Here is a 20,440-nt window from a genome sequence, read left to right as displayed (position 1 = left end):
CCTCTCTCATAGCCTGGAGGGCAAACAGGGACTGCCTCTGAGAGAGGGTCCCTGGCCACAAAGAGAAGTTGGTGCTCTTGTGATAGGATAAAAGGATTCTGGGGACTCTCGAGAAAATGATTATTCCAGCAAGTCCTAAGAGCATGGGAGAGAGCAGAAATGCCTCTGCTGAAGTCTGCTGGACATGGGGCTCTTCCCTATCAAGCACTGAGGACTAGTTTCTGGCTCCCCTAAGCTCCCCAGTGCCCACCCTATGGATCACCCTGTGCACCCAAGGCCTGCCTTGCCTCTGATGAACCCTCTTACCTGTATACCTAGAAGCCAGGGATCAACAACCACTGGATTATCCTGCCTTCTTCATTACTGTTTTCACTCTCATGCCAACAGACACTAGGAGTGTGGATACATGCAATGTCTATTAGTCCTACTCAGTGGAGAGTGTATCACCCAGCCAGCCATTCATTCATCATCATCTTCTATCCTCTCCTCCTCCCTACTTTTCCTCCTGTTCCTTCATTTCTTCCTCTCTCCAATCCAGGCATTTAATCATCCAGCCAGTTATCCACTTGACCTATCCACCCAGCCTATCATATATCCATCTATCCACCCAGTTATTATCCACCCAACCTATCACACATCCATCCATCCATCCATCCATCTATCTGCCCATCTGTCACATTCATCCATCCTTCCTTGAGCTCCCACCACATACTCTAGTTGTAGCCTACGTTGAGAACTGGAGATACACACATAAAAGACACAGCCCCTGACCTAAGTTGCTTATGTGTAGCATAAGACAGGAGACAGGAGACGGAGAATCAGAGAAACAAAAAATGGTAAGCTACTCCTTTGCTCATTATAGGAACTAAAGACAAATAATTTTAACATACATTTCTGACCTTCTGTAACAATCAACATTTCCAAAACACTTTCTGCTTTTTCTTCAGCACTTCCACAGCTACAATCTCAAAGTTCTTACTCTGTCACCAGAACCACTAGAAGCCATCCGGTGGAACTGTCCTCATGGCCCTTTCTAAGCCTCTTCTCCATAACGGATGGGACATCAAGCAACTGCCCCCCATGCCTAGGGCCTTTGGTGTCTAGGACACTGGCTTTACTGCTGGGTGGAGCTAAGAAAGGAGGCAAAGCTAACAGAAACACTAGCAGGAAACTCGGGTTTGAATCTCTACTCAACCATAGCACAGTTATGTGGCTTTGGCAATTACTTACCCTTGTAGAAATTCAGTTTCTTCCTCTATAAAGTAAAGATAATAATATCTGCCTTGAGGGAATGAGACCACATGGCAGGTGCCCAATAGATGGCTCTAATATCTCAAACATTAGATCCTAACGTTTTACTGATAATTCATTTGAAGATATTTCACTGAAGATTGTAATTGAGGCTGTTCTTGCAAAAGGTAATGATAAATGGAAATGAGCTCAGAGAGGATGAATTCAAAACCCTCAATTGGACATTCAAGGTACTGGCCAGTTTCTAGTGGTTAGAGTGTACTTACTTACCTCAGCTTTCTCATCTGTAAAATGAACTTCCTAGAGTTGTTGTTGTGATAATCATACCTACTTCCTAGAGTTGTTGTGAGGTTACTGCATGTAAAGTGCTTAGAGCAGCACCTGTTACATAGGAAGCCTGGCATGAGGGTTCTCATCGGGTGAGGTGGGGCATGTCCCCACTCCACACAGCTGTCACCAGGTTCCCAGGGCTTTACGTGCACTCTCTATTTTGTCTTCATCCATTCCTTACAGACCACTGATTCTTTGAGTCCCAAACCTTTTTCTCACACATTTCCCAAGGGGTCTCTGAGGAGATGTAGACAGAACCCCAGTCTGCTGGCCAGTGAAGATGGGGCCTGATCAGGCAAGGGAGGATAAAATGAAGAGAAAAGCTGGCAATCTACTTTACATGGTAAAGCATGTTGTTAAGCTCTAGGTATTCCTGGGGATAGCAAGACCAAGGATCCCCCAATTCCTGATCAGAGAAGAGAACACAAGCGGAACACAAAGCAAATTAGATCAGAAAGAAGTTGTCATTAGACTGTAAATCCATGGGGTGGTGAACTCTCTTGAGAGTGGGGCCTTAGTGCTTAATAAACATTTGTTGAATGAATTCAGTAAATATTTACAATTAACTCTTGAACAACATGGGTTAGAACTTATTTGTGGGTTTTTTTAATAGTATGGTACTGTAAAAGTATTCTCTCTTCCTTATGATTTTCTTAATAACCTTTTCTCTACCTAACTTTATTATAAGAATACAGTGTATAATACATATAACACACAAAATATGTGTTCATGACTTTATGTTATCAGAAAGTCTTCCAGTCAACAGTAGTCTATTAGTAGTTAAGTTTTTCAAGAGTCAAAAGTTACACATGGATTTTCAACTGTGCAGCGGGGTTGGTGTCCCTAACTCCCACATTGTTCATGGGTCAACTGTATTGAGTAAGTTCAACTCAATTCCATATTTATTGGGTTCCTATCATGTGTAAGTGAATAGTTATCCCTTTCCTGTATGCTCAAACTCTGTTGTGGTATAGTGGGGTAGTTTCTGGCCTAGAAAGAAAAAAAAATAATAATGATTCTAGCCCTGTTTCCTCAGCTTACAGCCATGAGGCAGTAGAATCCAGATCTTGCAGCTTCCATGTTATGTCTTTTGGACAACTGACTTAACCTCCCAAGCCATAGTTTCCTAATCTATAAACTAGGTATGGTCATAGCTAACTTATAGGGCATTAAGAAGGTTATCTGATATTCACTGTGCTTCTTAAAGCATGGGTGCCCATATCTTTGTCTTAGCATTTGCTTTAGGGGAGGAAAGACTGAAAACAGGAGGATTCTAGCGCTAATAATGTTCTTTTTGTTGTTGATGGTAATTACATGGATGTGTTCCCTTTGTGATAATTCACCAAATTATACGCTTATGATTTGTGTAAAAAAAAAAAAAAAGAAGAAGGTTATCTGAGATAATGAATATAAAGAGTTTAGCTTAGAACATGGTAGGAGCCCAATGTTTAGCTTCTTTCCCTGCATCTGAATATGATACCTAACTGCTCTGAACTTCCACTTCCCTGGGGATGATGATTGCTGTCCTCACAGTGGGGTTAGGGCATCAATTGCAGTAACATATGTAAAAACTTTTTTTTTTTAAGATTTTATTTATTTATTTGACAGAGAGAGACATAGTGAGAGAGGGAGCACAAGCAGGGGAAGTGGGAGAGGGAGAAGCAGGCTTCCCGTGGAGCAGAGAGCCCGATGTGGGGCTCAATCCCAGGACCCTGGGATCATGACCTGAGCCGAAGGCAGATGCTTAATGACTGAGCCAGCCAGGTGCCCCTGTAAAAACTTTTTAAAAACTGTTTTGTGCTGTATTAGGGACTGAGACCTATTATCAGATGAGAACCTTGCTTGGCACTTTATATATATGATTCTGGTAATTAAAGTCAAGATGCCTGGGGCTTGACTCTAGGCTCAGTGACTTAGCTGTATTAGCTAATACACATTACTTTACTTTTCTGTGCTTCAAGTCTTCATCCCTAAATGGGGTAACAATAGTACCTATCCCAGAGAGATTTTCTGAAAATTAAATGAGATAAAGTGTTCAACAAACCTAGCCCAGTGTCTGGAACATAGGAAAGTTTCCTTAAAAGTTCACTGTTGTTAGCAGCTGTTACTATCAGGCTTGGCTTGCAGATGAGGAAACAGGCAAAATGAGTAACTCACCCCAGGTCCCACTCAGGTATGTAAAGCCCAGCTCTTTCCACACTGCCACACTACCTATACCTTGCGTCTCTATGAAATGGAAGCATTTCCTGTCCCTTCCAGAACTCCCTGCTGCTTGGGGAAGCCTGCTTGGTATTTTTCTCTTCTAAACGGACGGCTGAGCAGGCTCAGCTCTGGGTCTGGCCCACGGACTGATGTTGGTAAGCCAGGATGGGTCTCTCACTACATTGACACAAATAAGGAGAGAATTCCAGATTTGTCATGGCCGCAGCTATGGTGATCTCTAATTCTGAGCCAAAAGAGGAGGCCCAGCAGCTTTGTGGTCAGAGGTTCTAGGAGCTCCACAGCGGATCCCTTGCTGTTAGGGCCACACATAGAGGGCTGATTCTCCACATTCCAACCTGATTTTCAGTTAATTGAAAATTGGAGGTGGGGAAAGGGGTGGGAGCAGGGATGCCACTGGTTTGTTGAGTGCTGCGGTAATCTTAAGTCAACAAGATGGTGCTGTATAACACGGTTAGGCATCAAGTTGTTTAGATGATCAGAAAGTGCAGTACAAAGTAGGCACATAGGGAGATGTACAGAGACAGTAACTCGTGTGTAGCCTGAACCAGGAACTGCATGGTGATCTATGTTTCTAGGAGTCAGTATGCATCGAGTTGGGCTGATGGCTGAAAAAGAATGAAAAAGGCATAGGCAGTGCAGTGTCTCAGCAGGATGTGTGACACGGAGCTGTATTTTCTGGCCCCATGGGCTTAGGCATCTGAGAGGATGGCAAGCAGAAGTAAGACCCTGCGGTGCTTTGGAGTGTGCATGGCAGTGTGTTTGTAGGGGCCCAGGGTGGCCATCTCAGACAAGGACTTTGGAAGCACAGGACAGTGTACCCCTGGCTCAGGCACCAAGGGTTCTCAGAGAGGGCCCCCGAGGCAAAGAGTACTTAGTGCAGGGTAGAGACTAAGAGTTTGGGCTCTGGGGCCAAGCTGCCTGGGTTCAAATCCTGGGCCTGCTGCTTATGAGCTATATGATCTTGGAGGAAGCTGCTTAACTTCTCTGTGCCTCAGCTTCCTCAGCTATGGAATGGGGATAATGATACTTACCTCATAAGGTTGATTGAAAGTTAAATAAATTCATACAGTAGAATAATGCCTGGCATTATGATGAAGTGTTGTGGACAATGGAGATGGGGGTGGGAGTTAGTCAGGGGGTGGTGGAAGGGGGGCTACTGGAACAGATGATGTGAAAGATGGAGGTCTGCTTATGAGTTCACATTGACCTACACCTGGGAGCTTCCAGAAACCCCTGAAAGAGGATGGGGATTGTCTGGGTGGAAACTAGAGCCAGCTGTTAGAGTTGACCTGAACCTCTTTGCACACTCAGGTTTGCAAAGCACTTCTGAGGAAGCCATGCTGTTCCAATGAGTCAGCTTTCTGATATGGCTGCTGATCACAGGCCAGGAAACAGTTGATGTCCTGGTCTTGCTGCCTCTGGGGCCCAGGGCCAGGTCTGGTGCCCCATGATTATGGGGAGATAGGTGGGTATGTGCCCAGAGGAGAGATTTGGGAGCAAAGCCTGGAGGAACAGAGGAAAGGAGACTCTGGGAAGATGTGTAAACTGCTTTCCTGCATCTGTAGGTTTTCACCCCACTATAGGCAGTTGTAGAGGGCAGAACTGAGGGGGAGTCACAGGGAGGCAGTTCCAGGTTGACCAGCAAGCCGAGCTGGCCAACCACAGCACAGACTTCCTTGTGAGGTGGGCAGTTCCCCTGTATGGAGCTACTCCTATAAACTCCCAAGACCCACCCCAGAAGATTGATTCAATAGGCCTGGGTTGGTGGAGGAATCCGGGTTTAACAAGCTTCCAGATAACTCTTTGGGGGCTCACATTATGCAGAACTTTGCCTGCCTGGGAGGGAAGGGTCTTAGATGAGATCTAGTATCCCTTCTAGCTCTTAACTCTGATGGTCTGTCATTCTGTGGTCCCTTAAGGTCCCAGGCTTGTGTCCTGATAGTTTTTATTCCTGCCAGACCTCTTGGCTACAAGCTCATTCCTTTGAGCCCCTCCCTGTTCTAGGGCCAACCCAGAAAACACACTCAGGACACAACTTCACAGAGTGCATTGTCTGGAAGCTTTATTTCTTTGTGGGTCTTGATTACAGCTTCTGATTAGGGACCTCAAGGGTGTGTGTGGGGGGGGGGGTGCACACGCATGCATGCAGAAAGGAAAACAGGATCTAGGTCTACAGCTTTTGTGTTTTTGTGTGAGAAGGTCTCAGCTCGTGTTCATGTTAGCAATGGGAAATGGGGGCTGGGGCTTGAGGAACTAGAAGTAGGACTGGACCCGGGGGAGCTGTAAACTCAAAAGGATGCTCTGGTTCTTTGCCTGCCTCACAGAGAGGGAGTTCACACGGTACTGGGAATTTCAGCCAAATCCTCCTAACCAATCCTGCTTTCCTGGCTGCCTGGTTTCCGCTGCTCCCAGGGACTTGGGCTCCAGTCCCTGGAGGCTCCAGCCCTGTTCACAAGGCCTGACCCTCCCCTGAGGCTGTGGCTGCCTGAGAAGCCCAATGTAGGTTGTCTGATGGGTGCAAAGAGGGAGGTGCTCTTCACTGACAATGCCCGTGGGCTTCTGGAAAACTCAGGGAGGCCTAGTGCCTGTCAGTAAGGGCAGAGAATAAAAGGATACTGAATCTGATGTCGCCTTCAGTCTAGGGTCTAACCTGCCCCAGCCCCATGGTCCCTCAAGCCAAAAAAGGTACTAGAGGCCTGGGCCAACCAGAGTCGAGGAGGCAGCCACTAACACTTGCCCTGAGGAAGAGATGAGGAAACAGAGGCACAGAAAAGTTAACAGGCTCACAGGAGGTCTTTTGACCAGGATGTGGAGGAGCCCAGCTTGGTCTGATTCCAGAGTCCACCTTCTTAAATCCTGTGCTAATGGTACTCCCTTATGTGCATCAGCTCACCTGAAGTCCTCATGGGTCCTTCTCCTACTGGGCTCCAGCAACACAGAAGCTATTGGTACCACAAGCATTCCCTTTATTGTCTTGACTTCCCACAAGCACAGAGATAGAATCATGGCATTTGAGGGACCTTCAGAGGCCATGGGGGCCCACCCCCTCATGTTACAGAAGTCTGGTTCTGGTTCAAGGTCATAAGGAGAGTGAGCTTGTGGAAAGCTGGAATCTGGAGCTCTGCTGTTCAGCTAGGGCTCTCTGACCCTCAAGTCTGTGGTTAGCTTATGGATTCCCTCCCCTGGCTTGGCTGTGCCTGGAAACTCACGCTCACCTCTGACCCAATGGAGCTATACCTAGGTGTGGTTTGAAGTCGTGATGATAAGAAGGGCCAGCAGGCTTTTGTGCTATCTTGTCTTAGTCTCCTGAACCCTTCTCCTGAGAAGGCTTAAAGGTTCTTTTATTTAGAGAGGTAAGATGATGAACTAAAGGTAAACTAAACTCAGTGTAAAAGGATCTCTTCACTAACGGTAGAGTTGCAGCATTGCCAATCTTTTATTTTTATTTTTTTTAGGAACACTTGTATTCTTGAGGAGTATGGCATGACAGCTGTTTGGGGGAACTAACTAGGATTCAGGAGCCAGATTTTGCATCAGAATCTGGTTTAAGCACACTATTATTATTAGTGAGGTGGAAGGGGTCAGGAAGGGCTGTGGTAAGAAGGAACCCAGGGCTAGGGAGTAAGGATGCTAAGGGGACAGAACTTGGGAAAGTCATGACTGAGGAGAGGGAGCAGTCACATTTGAATCCAGATGTGGATGTTTTGCTTTATGCTGTCATTCTCTTCTTTAATCTTCAAACCTTCAGTGGATTAACAAATTTAACAAATTTTTTGTTGGCTAAAACTTATAACCCACTATTACCAGTGTTTTAAGGGAATTGTCCACACTTGGTTAGGAGCAGCAGTAGAAAGGGGGCAGCAGCAGAGCACCCAGTTTGGGGAAGACCAGACATCACCCATAGAAGAGCAGAGGAGCAATCTAGAGCCATAAAGAGCAACTGATAAGCAGCACCCACCAGGCTCATGACATTCCTGGAAGAGAGGTTCAATAAAACACTGAGCTGGCTGCCTGTGGCCAAATGCATAGGGGTTTGGCTCACTCCCACTTAGAAATTCAAGGGCTCCCCAAGTGTGCCAAGTTCTGCAACATCTCAGTCCCAGGAGTTTGCGATAGGGAGATACAAGAAGCCACTCTTTTCTAAGTATTTACTATCTGAGTTCCCACAGTTATGATGTGCAAGAAAACAAATGTCATCCTAACATGAAAATGTTCACTGAGAGTCTGCCTGCTTACCAAATTAATGCTCACTCATACATTCTTCCCTCACTTAACAAGAGTCTGTCCCTTTGGGCTGAGGTCAGTTCAGACATCTGTCAGATATAATGGGGTGGTACAAGTGCAAACCAAGTGCAAAGTTCATGAAATCAAAGAAAACAGTGTTGGAAAACTTCACATGCACGGTCTTGGACCAGTGAAGAGCAGGTGGAGCTCGGCAGCTAACAAAGAAAAAATTACAAAGATAATTTGTATTGGCCAAAAAAGAAAATGATTTGCGTATTGAAGGATCCATAGAGGTCCTTGGGAAAATGAATGAAGCCCTTAAATATTAAACACACAATCTCTTAACAGAGGTGCTGTAAAGTAAAATGTGAGGGATGTGGTTCATATGAACAGATCATCATGTCGGTATAAAGAATAAATATACCAATGCCAAAATCAACACAATTAATTCTTTGTTCCCTCTAAAAAAGTAGCATATAATCAATTTTTTGTTATATGTCTAGCTAAAATAATTTGTTTTCATAATTTCATTTGACAATACAATCTCAATGAGACCCTTCAAATTAATTTCTTTTCATCATTTCTTTTTTATAATACAATTTTACTGAAAATCTTTTCCACTATTTACTATAAAATTTTGATCTTCACTTTAAGTGGACTCAGTTTAAACGGCCTTTTGCTGGTGACCACAACCCTGACATGACGAGGCCCTCTGTGCTGACAGTTCTCCTCCAAGTCTTTCTCCATTCTAGGAGGGTGCCTACAGGGTTACGGTGGTTGGACCTTCCAGGAGACCTCAGTCAGACACAGCATAGGAGGTTCCGCTCTCAGGATATATGGGGGGCCTTGGCCAATTCAGATGGACCCTGGGTAGTTATTCCTCAGTGTGGCAGCCACACACCTTCCCCCGGTGCCCACTGCAGCCTGCACAGGCTGTCAGCAAACCCTCTAGCCAGGCTGAGTGATGTGGCACCAGCCCAGGGCACTTGGCTTGGCCCCGGCCAGACTAACTGCAGGCAAGGAGGGGGCACTTACTTGGCCGGTGGGGCTCTGGGCTGCCTGTGGCTCTCCAGGGGGCTCCTCATCCTCGGGAATGTGGGGCATGGCAGCCTCCTGGCGGGAGTGGCCGCGTGTGCCCGGAACCTCCGCGGCGTCAGCCCCAAAGATGCTCCAAGAGGCCTGGGCTCCGCAGGCTGAGGAGACGCCAAAAGGACAAGTCAAATCCACTCCCATCCCTGACCCAGGCTGGGTTCCATTTCCAGGAGCCATGAGCCGCAGAAAAAGCCTGCTTGAGTTTGTATCAACACCAGAGGTTGGACTAGGCTAGGAGAGGGTATTTGGAATTGCATTTCCTCCTGTTCATTTGCTCTGTTTACAAAGTCAGAGATGACCTTAGAGATTTTCCATCTAATTTGGTCCTTACAGTAAACACAGCTATCCCAGAAGGGAGAAAAGTGCTTCAAACTCCTCAAAGCCATAGCTAATGGAGGACACTCCATTGGGATCAGATTTGTACTTGTGTATCATTTATTAAGCGCCTACTACATGCCAGGCACTATCCTAAGAGCATTTCCAACATCACCTAATTTAATCCTCATGATGACCTCTGATGCAGGCATTAATATTCACATTTTATAGAAGAGAGAATGGCTTCTGAGGGTGGTAGCCATTTGCCAAAATCATACGAAGAATCAAGCATTTGAATCCAGATCTTCCTGATTTTGAGGCCAGGGCTCTTTTCACTCTACCACATAGCCTACCTTGCCTGGATTGAGGAAGAGGAGGATGTTTCTTGACTTTCTACCCCATGGCTGACCTCATGTCCTTCAAAAGCTTTTCTGACCCTCAGTATGGGGCTCTCTCACTTGAGGACAGCCCTTACTGGGCCTGTGATTCTGGAGGCTCAGCCAAGGTGGATCTTGTGTACCTTCTGCAGTGCCACCCTGAGCAACTTTCATTGCTTCCCCAGAAGCCAGGCTTATCCTGTCTCATGGTGTAGCAGCCTTGAGGCCCAGCTGGGATTGACCCAGTTATCATAATCTCATTTATCTCACCACAGTGATTGGCTCAGGGATAGAAAATAGGTCCAGTGTAAACCAATGAGCACACTATAGTGTTCTGGGACCCAGGTGCTTTATCTTGCTCTGGGTGGTAGAATATGCAGATGTAAAACCTAATGTTACTGATGCCATTTTGTTTCTGTGGAAGTCCAGACTGAGGATAAAACTGACACACAAAAAGGGCGGGGGGGGGAGTAGAGCCAAGACACCTGCAGAAAAAAAGAAGGTGGATCCCTGATCAAAGTTCACCTGAAGCCTGAATTCTTTCTGGACTAGCCAGTTATACAAACAATTAAATTTCTTAGTATTTAAGTCAATTTGGGTTGGGTTTACTTATAACTACTAATTTGTAAGTACTTATATTAACTTGTAACTACTAACTATTGTTACTTAGTAACTATTCTTTCATGTTTCTCACCAATCAAGAGGCCTAGGACCATGATCTCTCCAACAGACCTGAACCAATGGGCCTGGCTTCTCTGTGTCCTCTTAGAAAAGTGAGGTTTCAATCTGGAGAGGCAGGATAGCAAGGTAGAAAGAACACAGGTCTTGGAGCCTTATACTTGGATTTGAGTCCCCACTCTGCCATTCACTGGCTATGTGGCCTTGAACGTTGGCTTTACCTCTGAGCCTCACTTCCCTTGTCAGGGGAACAGAGATAAGAATGCCTCCCATGCAGGAATGTTCTAAGGATGAAATGATATAGAGCACCAAGCACAGAGTAGGTGCTCACAGAGGCCACCTGCATGGAGGTCTGCAGCCCAGGAAGCTCGGCCAGAGTCCAAAGGCCTCTACCTAGCCTCTTTGCCCACTAAACTCCTCCAGGTCCCCTTCCCCTAATGGGGTGGGAGAACCAGCCTGATCCTATAACTTCAGAGATTCCCTGAAGTTGCTGCTCTGCTAGTCAGCAGATGAAAACCACCAGATGCAGACCCTGCCCTCAGCCACAGCCAGGGGGCTACTGGGACACACACAGGAAAAACAACGAACACTGTCATTTACTGAATACCTACTGTGTCCTAGGTCCTATGTAAGGTGCTGACTGCAGGAGGCTGTAGGAGAAAGCCAGAAAGCACCACCACCTCCCATGATACTAGATATTCTTCTGGTCCCACAGGAAAGGCCTGAGGGCCTGGAGCCAGAGGGCTGTGGGCAGGCTTAGATCTGACATCAGCCACAACTCTGACAGATGCCCCCACCCAACACACACACCTTTGACTGAGCTCCCCGAGGAAGGCAAGGGGTCTGATTCATCATCGGTAACTAGAAGATTCATCAAAAAATGCTTGTTAATTTATATTTAAAGAACTGGAGAACTTTAGCCATGGGGTTGGCCAATGCGACCACCATCTTGACTTTTGTCAATCTCTGCAGTGGAAAGGTAGCCCCATTCAGCTCTCAAACAATTGGGGTGACCTCTGTTGGTCAACTCAAGAAGTCTTATCTCAAGTAGGAAATTCATGAACTGAATCATTCATTAATTCACCACACTCACTTTACACGTGCTAGGTGCTGGTGACTTAAAGATGATGAAGATGTGGTCTTGGCCCTCAAGGAGCACAGAGTCCAGTGGTGGGAGGCAGTATGAAATCAGTACAACTGTTAAGACTTCGAAAGTGAAAAGTGACAGAATCTCAGAAAAGGATCCCCAACTATGGAAATTGGGACAGGTGAGATATAGTTTTAGACTAGATCCATGTTAGAAATGGTGTTTGAGCTGAGCCATGAATACTGAAATGCTGAGTGGAATTTCTCTGAACAGAATAGCTAGAGGGAACAGTGAGACAAGAAGGGAGAAGCCCTACTGGACAGATTTAACCTGTCTCTTGGGAATGAGAGTTATAGGGCCAAGGCATACTAGGTCTCTCATCCCAACTAGTCACTGTATGAATAAAATGAGCATCAAATTGACCCAAAGGTTGACACTGTGATTAACTTCTATCACCTTTACTTGGATTTTAACAGCAGTGACATCAGTGGTGCTGGACAAAGTATATGGTCACAGGGGTTGACAGTAGCAAAAGAGTACCCACAAACCCCAATTCTACTGGGAAAGTTAGTGCACTTCCCTTGAAACCTCTTAAGTGATGATGGATGTATGTGCAGGTCCAGCCTGTCTTAATAGTAATATGGTTCCCAAAACATGGGAGGTAACAGTTCTACTTTCCTTTCCACCTTAATCTACACAAAGTGTATTGCACTCTGAGTGGTAAGAAGGATTCAGACAAATTGGGGCATGTTCCAAAAAGGGGAAGCAATATGCAGGAAGCAAGAATTTGTTTTTAAAGAACTAAAGATCTTCAGCCTGGAAGAGATGGTGCAGGGAAAAATAAAATCACTTCTCAAATATTTCAAAGTCATTCCTCTAATTCAATTGTCCCCAAAGGATAAGTGCATGACCAATGAATAAAAGGTCAGATCAAGGCAAGGGAATCCTTTCTAGTGGTTGGGACTATTTGAGATGAAACAGGCTACTCTTTAAGGTAACGAACTCCCCCTTCCTGGGAGAGTTCCAGCAAAGGCTGGGGCAATGGTCACAGGATTCCTAACCCACTCCAGGGGCCATTTTTAACCCTAGGAGTTGCTGAAATCCTGGACTCTTCCTAGTCACAACAAACCACAAATGTAATGGTCCCATCTCATAGGATTCCGGGATCATGGTATCCCAAAGTCACATAAAACATGTCATTTTCTGACCCTCCACTTTCTTTCCTCCACCTCCTGCTCTTCAGTCAGTCCCTCGGTCAGAAAGCAAAGCAAATACCTATCACCAAGCATTAAGGAGGGCATGTCGTGTAATGAGCACTGGGTGTTATATGCAAATAATGAATCATGGAACACTACATCAAAAACTAATGATGTAATGTATGGTGACTAACATAAGATAATAAAAGAAAAAAAGAAAGCAAAGCAAAACAAACAAATTAAGTGAGACAAGCACTAGGAGATGTCAGCTGCTGCAGGACAAAGCAGAGTGGAGGCTGGCTGTGGTCCCACACTTGACAAGACAGAACCCTGAGCTCCTCAGGGGGAGCCTCAGCAGCCCTGCCTGCCCAGGCCATTCCCACGCTGCTCCTGCCCCATTTGCTTGCTCTCCCATCCATTATATAAACTCCCTGCTTAAAATAGCAAGGTAACAGCAGAGTCCTTCCCCCAGCGTGACATCTGGGTTCTGCTGGCGCTTGTGGGCACATGGACCTTGCATCCATCACAACAAAGTTAGGAATATAATCTGCAGGAAGTGGTGATCTAGAGCACCGACCCATAAAAGGAAAAAATATTTGGTAATGTTTGGTCTCTGAGCCGCTCCTTCTTTAACCCATTTTCGGGGCCCTTCTAACTACCTCTTTAGCCTGGTCAGTAAAGGGTTAGATGGGTCATTGTCAAGAGCCAGTCAGCTCTTTGGATTCTACTCATTCTGTCCTCAGCCAGTGCTTAACTATATAGTTTGGCCCATTTTACGGGAAGGATAACTGAGGTGCAAAGGAAGGAAACAACTTAACTAGATCCAGTAACCTTTGTATCTGGTGCAAATTACTTAAGCCTCTGCTGGGATAACTTTCCAATCATTTGTGTAACTGACAAGGCCAAAAGTCTCTAATCCATATTTAAATATTTCATCTGCCCCTGGCCATGCTCATAAAAGAAAGCAAACTAGTATACTTTTCTTCATTCTCTCATTCATTAGATATTTCTAGTTTGCCTGCTGAGTGTCACATACCATGCCAGGTGCATTTCAAGTGCTATCTTTCTTAACCCCTGTGAGATGGGTTTTATTATTTCCATTTTACATATTAAGGAACTTAGGATCAGAGAGGTTCAGTAACTTGCTTGAGATCCCACAGCTAATAAGCGCCAGGCCAAGGATTATAATGCAGGCTAGTCTGACCCCAAACCCATCATCTCCCCCCTCCTCTCCTCTGCCTCCTTCACCTGGAGTTCCACTAAAGTGCAGTAGAACCCAACATAGGAACCTGCCCCACAGAGAACTGGAATGTGCATTCCCAGTGGGGCCATGGGTGGTGGGGGGCACAGGGCAGAGCAAGCAGCAGCTTGTCAGACAGGGGTCTTATGAGGGCAAAAGTGTGTGCCCACAGTTTGAGGTTGCAGGATCCCCACTGTAGGGTGACAAATCCACCCATTCACCCATCCATCTGTCTGTCAGGCTATCCATTCACCCACATGCCTTCTGACTCCTCCATTCATACAACTATCCATTAGTTTGCCATTGAAACTTTCACCCCAGAGAGTCCCACACTTATTTAGATCAGCTGCACAGGCTCTGCCCCCTGGAAAAGCCACTGTAGGGCCCCATGGACTGTGGGGAGAGGGCAAGAGGACAGGAGAAGACTGCTCTGATGGAGTGGCCATTCAAACATAGGCATGCCCATCCACAGCTGGCAGAACACCTCAAACCTGAACCCCTCAGCCAGTGGGAGGGGTGCTGGCTTCCTGTAGGGGTTGCCCGTGTCCCTGCAAGCATCATCAGGGCTCATTATTTAGCAAGGGCCTTTACAGAAACCTCTTAAGTACTATTATAATTAACATTATTAGTCCCATTTTACAATGAAGAAACAGAGCCCTGAAGACTTACCCAAAGTCACAAAACCCATGAGGTCTGTCTCACTCCCCAGTCCCCAGCTGGTCAAGCCCGTTGGCTCACGGGTGGTGGTCTTGGCAAGCAGTGGCCTTTATAATGGCCCCAAGGAAGCCTCTCCCAAAACCTTGCAACTAGCCCAGAGGAAACCAAACCCCTCTCTGAACCACAGTGTCCCAGGAGCACAGTCTATGAGCTGAGTGGCTCTCACATTTTCTTTGTTAATCTTTGGGTGTCCGGGGAAGAGCCAGAGGCCCTCCTGGGAAAAAAAACGGGTTAACCCAGACTCCACTGACCTTTCTGGAGTGACTCAGAATTCTCAGAAGGGAGGTTTTTTGTTCTTCCAGCTTTGAATTTTTGCTTTCATTTTAGCAACACAAAGAATTTGAAAGAGATTAGGTTGCTATTAATACCACTGGTCTATCTCTAGATGAAGAATTTGATGAAGGGAATTGTTTGGGGTGACTGCACACACATCTCTCTCAGTCCCTCTGCAAATTCAGAGGAGGACAGGGAGGGCCACTGGAGATCAGCCAGTCCTGCCTCCTGCTCCCATCTTACAGGCCCAGACAGGGACAAAGACTTAATCAAAGCCATACTTGTGAGTGAGGGGCCGTCAGAGAAAGTCCCAGAACCCCTATTCCCCAGGCTCTGCTACAGACATCAGCTTTCTGCCTCTAATTTTGAAGGGCTTGCTTTTGGTATATGATAAACAAATGTGTCCATGCTGTGAAAGCAGGCATCCTTTGGCAGTGACTCCCAATCTTCCTCCTCCTTGTGGTCACTCTCATGGGAGAGAGAGGGTGCTCCCTGGTCCCTGATCTCACCCCAGGGCAGTCCTGGACACACTTGGAAAATCTGGGGCATCAGAGATCAGGTCAAAGTGCTGAGAGGCACTTCTGTGGGTCCCTGGGCCTGACCAACTGCAGAACTGGGTCCTAGATCCCACAAGCAAGCCTGAGCAGGGCTCAACTCGGGAGAACACCATCCTGCTTCCTAACCTTGGGATGCTGCAAGAGGACTCTGGAACTTGGAAGATTGGGTTCTAATTCTCTTGTGCCTCTTCCCTGCTGGGTTAGTCTCCCCTGGCCTTTGTTTCTTCATCTGTAAAATGGAGACCCTTTTAGGGTTGTTGTAAGGATTAACTTAGGGAATACATGTAAGATGCTGGCATATAGTATATACTCAACGATTTCCCTTCTCACTCTCTGAATAGGGCAGCTGAGTTCTCTGAGCCATGGCATAAAAATCCAACCAGGCCCAGACAGTCCACTGTTCATCCTGAATAGCAGAGTTCCAGCTTTGTCTCTTGTAGGTAAAGGAGATATATTCCTGGCCTGGCCAGGACTTCTCTGTATAAACAAGTAGATAAAAGGCCATCAGACATGATTGGAATTAAACCCATCAGGGACTATGCGCTCTGACATTTACTCTGCTGTGGGGCAGCCAGTGGTGGCAGACAGTGGGGTTAGAGAGAGAGGGTACAGTACTGTGGTCATCCCAGGTCTATGCTGTGGTCAGTCCCAGGTCTGCATTGTGGTTAGCCATTGATCTGTGCTGTGGTCATCTCAAATCTGTTCTGTGGTCATCCCAGGTCTACACTGTGGTCAGCCCTAGATCTGTGCTGTGGTCAGTCTCAGGGGAGCAAGGGTGGAATATAGAAGGGCAAAAGAAAGAAGCAACAGAGAGGGGAAGATGAGGGGCTGGATGGGACTTCCCAATGACTTCTTGCCCTCAACACAATCCCTCTGGTCCAGGGGCTGGGGCCACAGGGGCTGTAATCTGGCAGTGCTTCAGGGAGGCTGGTAGCACTTCCCAACACCTCCTGGGGTCTGCACTCTCTAGCCATGCTCTCCAGGCCTGAGGATTTCTTGTAGGTTCTGTTGGCTGGGGGTGCCTTCATCCCCCTGATTCAGGCCCATTCCAGCCCCGGGAGTGAACCGGGGGTTCACTCAGACCAAACAGCAGAAAAGTATCTGAACCTCCCATTTAGCTCCTAGCAGAAATATCCAGGAGGAGAGGCTGAGTCAGCCCCAATAAGAAGAGTGCAAGAGTCAGCACCCACTGTGCTCAGCAGGGAGCTGGAGTAGGGGACACCTGAGATAGAGAAAATGGTAACTGACCCCTCCCTTCCCCTCATACCTCCTTTCCCCCCGTTGCCTTTCCCCTCACACAAACATGGAGGCCATTCTGTGCTCATTGCCTCAGAGAAGGGTATAGCAGCAGCGGGTAGAGAAAAGGGAGTCTGTCTCTGCCTCGTTTGTAGCGAAGGGCTCTCCCTTAGGGAAATGGAGAGGGCTCAGAGTACATAAAAGAGATTTGGGAAAAGCATCCTAAGTAGGGTTAAGTCTTCCCCAAACCCTGGGACTAGTACAAGATTATGGGGCAAGGGGCAGACAGGAGAGGCCACACAGAAGCAATGAGAGTGTGGACTGTGGTGAGGCACTAGAAAAGAGCCCGTGCCCTGCTTCCCTGGAGAGATGGGAGCAAGTCCCGAACTCTAAGAGCAGAGAGGTCTTGGGTCCCGTTTCCCAGACAGAACCCTGAGGAAAAGACCCCAAAGAGAGGAAATGTTTGTTTGGAATGACCTCATAGACAAGGCCTTCAGACAGCCTCACAAGACTCCTCATCCCGGCGGGGGGGGGGGGGGGGCGGGGAGAAGGCAGGGGGCACATGGCACAATCATTTCTGTGTAGCCAGCAGCAGAGTTGCCAGACCTGAAGGTGCCTTGAGAAGGCTGATTCAGAGGTCACCTACTGACCAATGACTCACAGAAAGCATGGTGGACATCTTGTCAAGTGGGCCAGGACAGATGATATCAGGCACCAGTGCACCCTCCTTCACCCCGATTCCCTGGCACTCGGGAAGCTCCTTGGACCTTGGGTACCATTTTGGAGGAAGAGGGTTGGTGAAACCCTGAAATTTCTGGGATCAGGTTCTAGGTACCCTGAAAAATGGTCAAGCCAGGGCCAGACCTCACTCCAGCCCATCCCACCCCCCAGCCATGACAGGAAGTCAGCCAAAACATCTCCCCAGTTTCCTCCCCAGCTTGTTCACTTCAGCAATTCTTTTATAAAAATAAGTCCACTTGAAAAAATTTTCTCTTCTTGGAAATATGTGCAATTGCTCAATCAGAGGCAGTTCAAAGGCACTGGAAACAGCAGAAAAGTATCTGAGCCTCCCATTTAGCTCCTAGCAGAAATAAATCTTGTCCAGTTCTCTTTGTTCCAGGCCGCCCAGCAGCCTCTTCCCTGAGTCACTCACTCCAGGGTGACATGAATCATCGTCCTGGAGTCAAGGACCACACGGTTTTCCCCAGGTCTGTGTGGCTGACCAGGGCACTGAGGGGCCAACAGAAAGCATGGAGGACCAAGAGCCTCCTAGGTCCTGGGCCTGACTCTGCCCTCCCAGATGTGTGACCTTGGGGAGTCCCACAACCTGTCTGACAAGGAGGTGGATTTATAGCTCTTCCAACTTGTACTTTCTTGGAGCTTCTCCAGTGGTGTGCTAATTGTCAAGAATTTTGTGAGCTGGTTGTTAAACACAGACATCATTAAAAATTGAATTACAGCTTTGTGCAGTGGAAGTATTGTAGCCAATGAGGTTTATCCAAGGCATGATTATTGCTAATTAAGAATTAAGTTACAATTAAATTACACTAAAAACAAAGGAAATAAACACCCACAATAATCACATCCTAATTATTTTGCTACATCTTATTGTTATCTATACTCTTGAGATGATTTAGTTCTATTGTATCTGTGGGGGGAAAACACTATATAATGATGTGCTACTGTGCATCTCTTTCCAACTTCACGTTCAGTGATGTGGAGTTAGTAGCTGAAATTGGTCATGGTGCAACAGAAATCAGCAAATCTGCAAATGCTCCATATCAAGGCTTTTTGTCCAAGAGAGCCAGCTGTTAAACATTTACCAGCTCACCACTGAGCCTCTCCGTCCTGGGCTCGGCTCCTCACCCCTGCCAGGGTGCAGAAGGAATGCAGATGACTTTAATACCACCCCACGGTAGCAGAATTACAAAGATTTGATTGCCAGTTACCTTTGCACAATGCTGCTTAGGTGTACCATGTCCCAAACAAGATCCATCACTTCTTCCCCTCCCCAGCTCTGCCTTCTCCCAAGCCCACTCCTCCTGTACCCTAGTGAATGCTACTCAGACTAAAAACCCAGAAGTCATCATGACTCCTCTCTCTCCATCGCCCCCACAATCAGTTAGACTCTGAGCCCTGTCAGTCCTAGTTCAGACATGTCTTTGATTGCTTCCCTCCTTCCCCTGGCCACCATCCCTGCCATGGATCTGGGTGACCTGTATCACTGCAAAAACCTCCTTTTTTCTCTTTCCCTCTGGTCTGGCCCTTTCCAACCACTCTCTACAAGATGCCAGAAAAGTTTCTCTAACATATAAGTTGGACTGTCAGGCGCCTGGGTGGCTCAGTCGTTAAGCGTCTGCCTTCAGCTCAGATCATGATCCCAGGGTCCTGGGATCGAGCCCCGCATCGGGCTCCCTGCTCCACGGGAAGCCTGCTTCTCCCTCTCCCAGTCCCCCTGCTTGTGTTCCCTCTCTCGCTATGTCTCTCTCTGTGTCAAATAAATAAATAAAATCTTAAAAAAAAAAAAAAAGTTGGACTGTCCTGCCCCTTCTTATGGAAGACAGAGTGTGGTAGGCCAGGGAGTAGTGGTGCCATCTAATGAGCACAGTTAGTATTCAGTTCTGAGGTCATGAAAAATTATGTGGGAGGCCAAGCCCTGCTCCACACAGAAGCATCTCACCAGTCCAGTGGCCATGGCTCTGGCAATGTCATCAAAGCAAACCCAGCGCAAGATTTGGTAGCAAGCATGAGATACGGACGGTGAAAACAGCAGGGGTTTGGGAATGCAATAGACCAGGTTCCAGAATAGCTCTGGCCCTCACAGCTCCGTGACCCTTGACAAAGCAATGAATGTTCTCTGGGATCAGGCTGTCATTTGGAAGATGGAGCTAAGATACATCTCTCAAAGGGTTGTTAGGAGATTTAAATAAAATAAGGCATGTATCCAGCACATAGTATATACTTAGGAAATGTCCTTTTACTCGCCTCTGAGAAAGAGAATATCGATTGACAAAAGTCACTTTGCTTCATGCCACACAGGCCTTCACTTACAACCTAGGTATACTCCTTCCCAGGCACTTTACAGGCTTGGTTTTCTGCTTTGCCAGCCCTTAAAAGCAGCGAGAAGGGACAACTGACTGCAGGAAGGAAGCAGCCACATTCTAAAGAGCGGATACAAGCTCTCAGCTTGGCACACTCTCTGACACCTTCCTCGTCAACTGAGTTCAGCCCTGGTTTATAGCCCAGCCCAAAGCTGGCAGGCATGAATGAAGCAAAGCTCTGATGTTGGCTCCCTGGAAAAGACAGGAGAGCAAGTTCCATTTCAGAACATTTCTATCCAAGATGGTTAAAATGCATAGTTTGACACTTTATACATAATCATTTTTGTTCACAATATATTGATTGGGGGACAAAAACAGGTGGTGTGATTGTACTTTCATTTCAAAATTATATATATTTTTATGTGAAATAGATATAGATAGATTATGGCTATCTATTAGGGAGAGAAGCCCAGAAGGTTAAAACCCAAATGTTAAAAGGGGTCATCTTCAGATGGAATTATGAATAAAATCAGTTTAACACCTTTTAAATATTTATCTCTGTATTTTTTCATTTTTTTCCCCACAATGAGCATGACTTACTTG

The 20,440-nt window shown here is 46.6% G+C and overlaps 1 protein-coding gene and 1 pseudogene across 2 annotated transcripts in view; one reads left to right on the top strand and one right to left on the bottom strand.

Annotated features, from left to right (window-relative positions):
- Nucleotides 1–9,261, bottom strand: part of IRAG1 (inositol 1,4,5-triphosphate receptor associated 1) — an 80,678-nt gene extending 71,417 nt beyond the window's left edge. For both annotated transcript variants that reach the window (XM_044919326.1, XM_021685770.2), the window contains exon 1: nt 9,064–9,261. In XM_044919326.1, coding sequence (XP_044775261.1) covers nt 9,064–9,261 — 198 coding nt within the window. The remainder of the gene's footprint in view (nt 1–9,063) is intronic.
- An 8,993-nt stretch (nt 9,262–18,254) lies between these two features.
- LOC123326369 lies at nt 18,255–18,338 on the top strand (annotated as a pseudogene).
- The last annotated feature ends 2,102 nt before the right edge of the window (nt 18,339–20,440 follow it).

Source organism: Neomonachus schauinslandi, chromosome 11 (assembly GCF_002201575.2).
Source record: "Neomonachus schauinslandi chromosome 11, ASM220157v2, whole genome shotgun sequence".
Classification (NCBI taxonomy): domain Eukaryota; kingdom Metazoa; phylum Chordata; class Mammalia; order Carnivora; family Phocidae; genus Neomonachus; species Neomonachus schauinslandi.
This window is presented reverse-complemented; position numbering and strand designations above follow the sequence as displayed.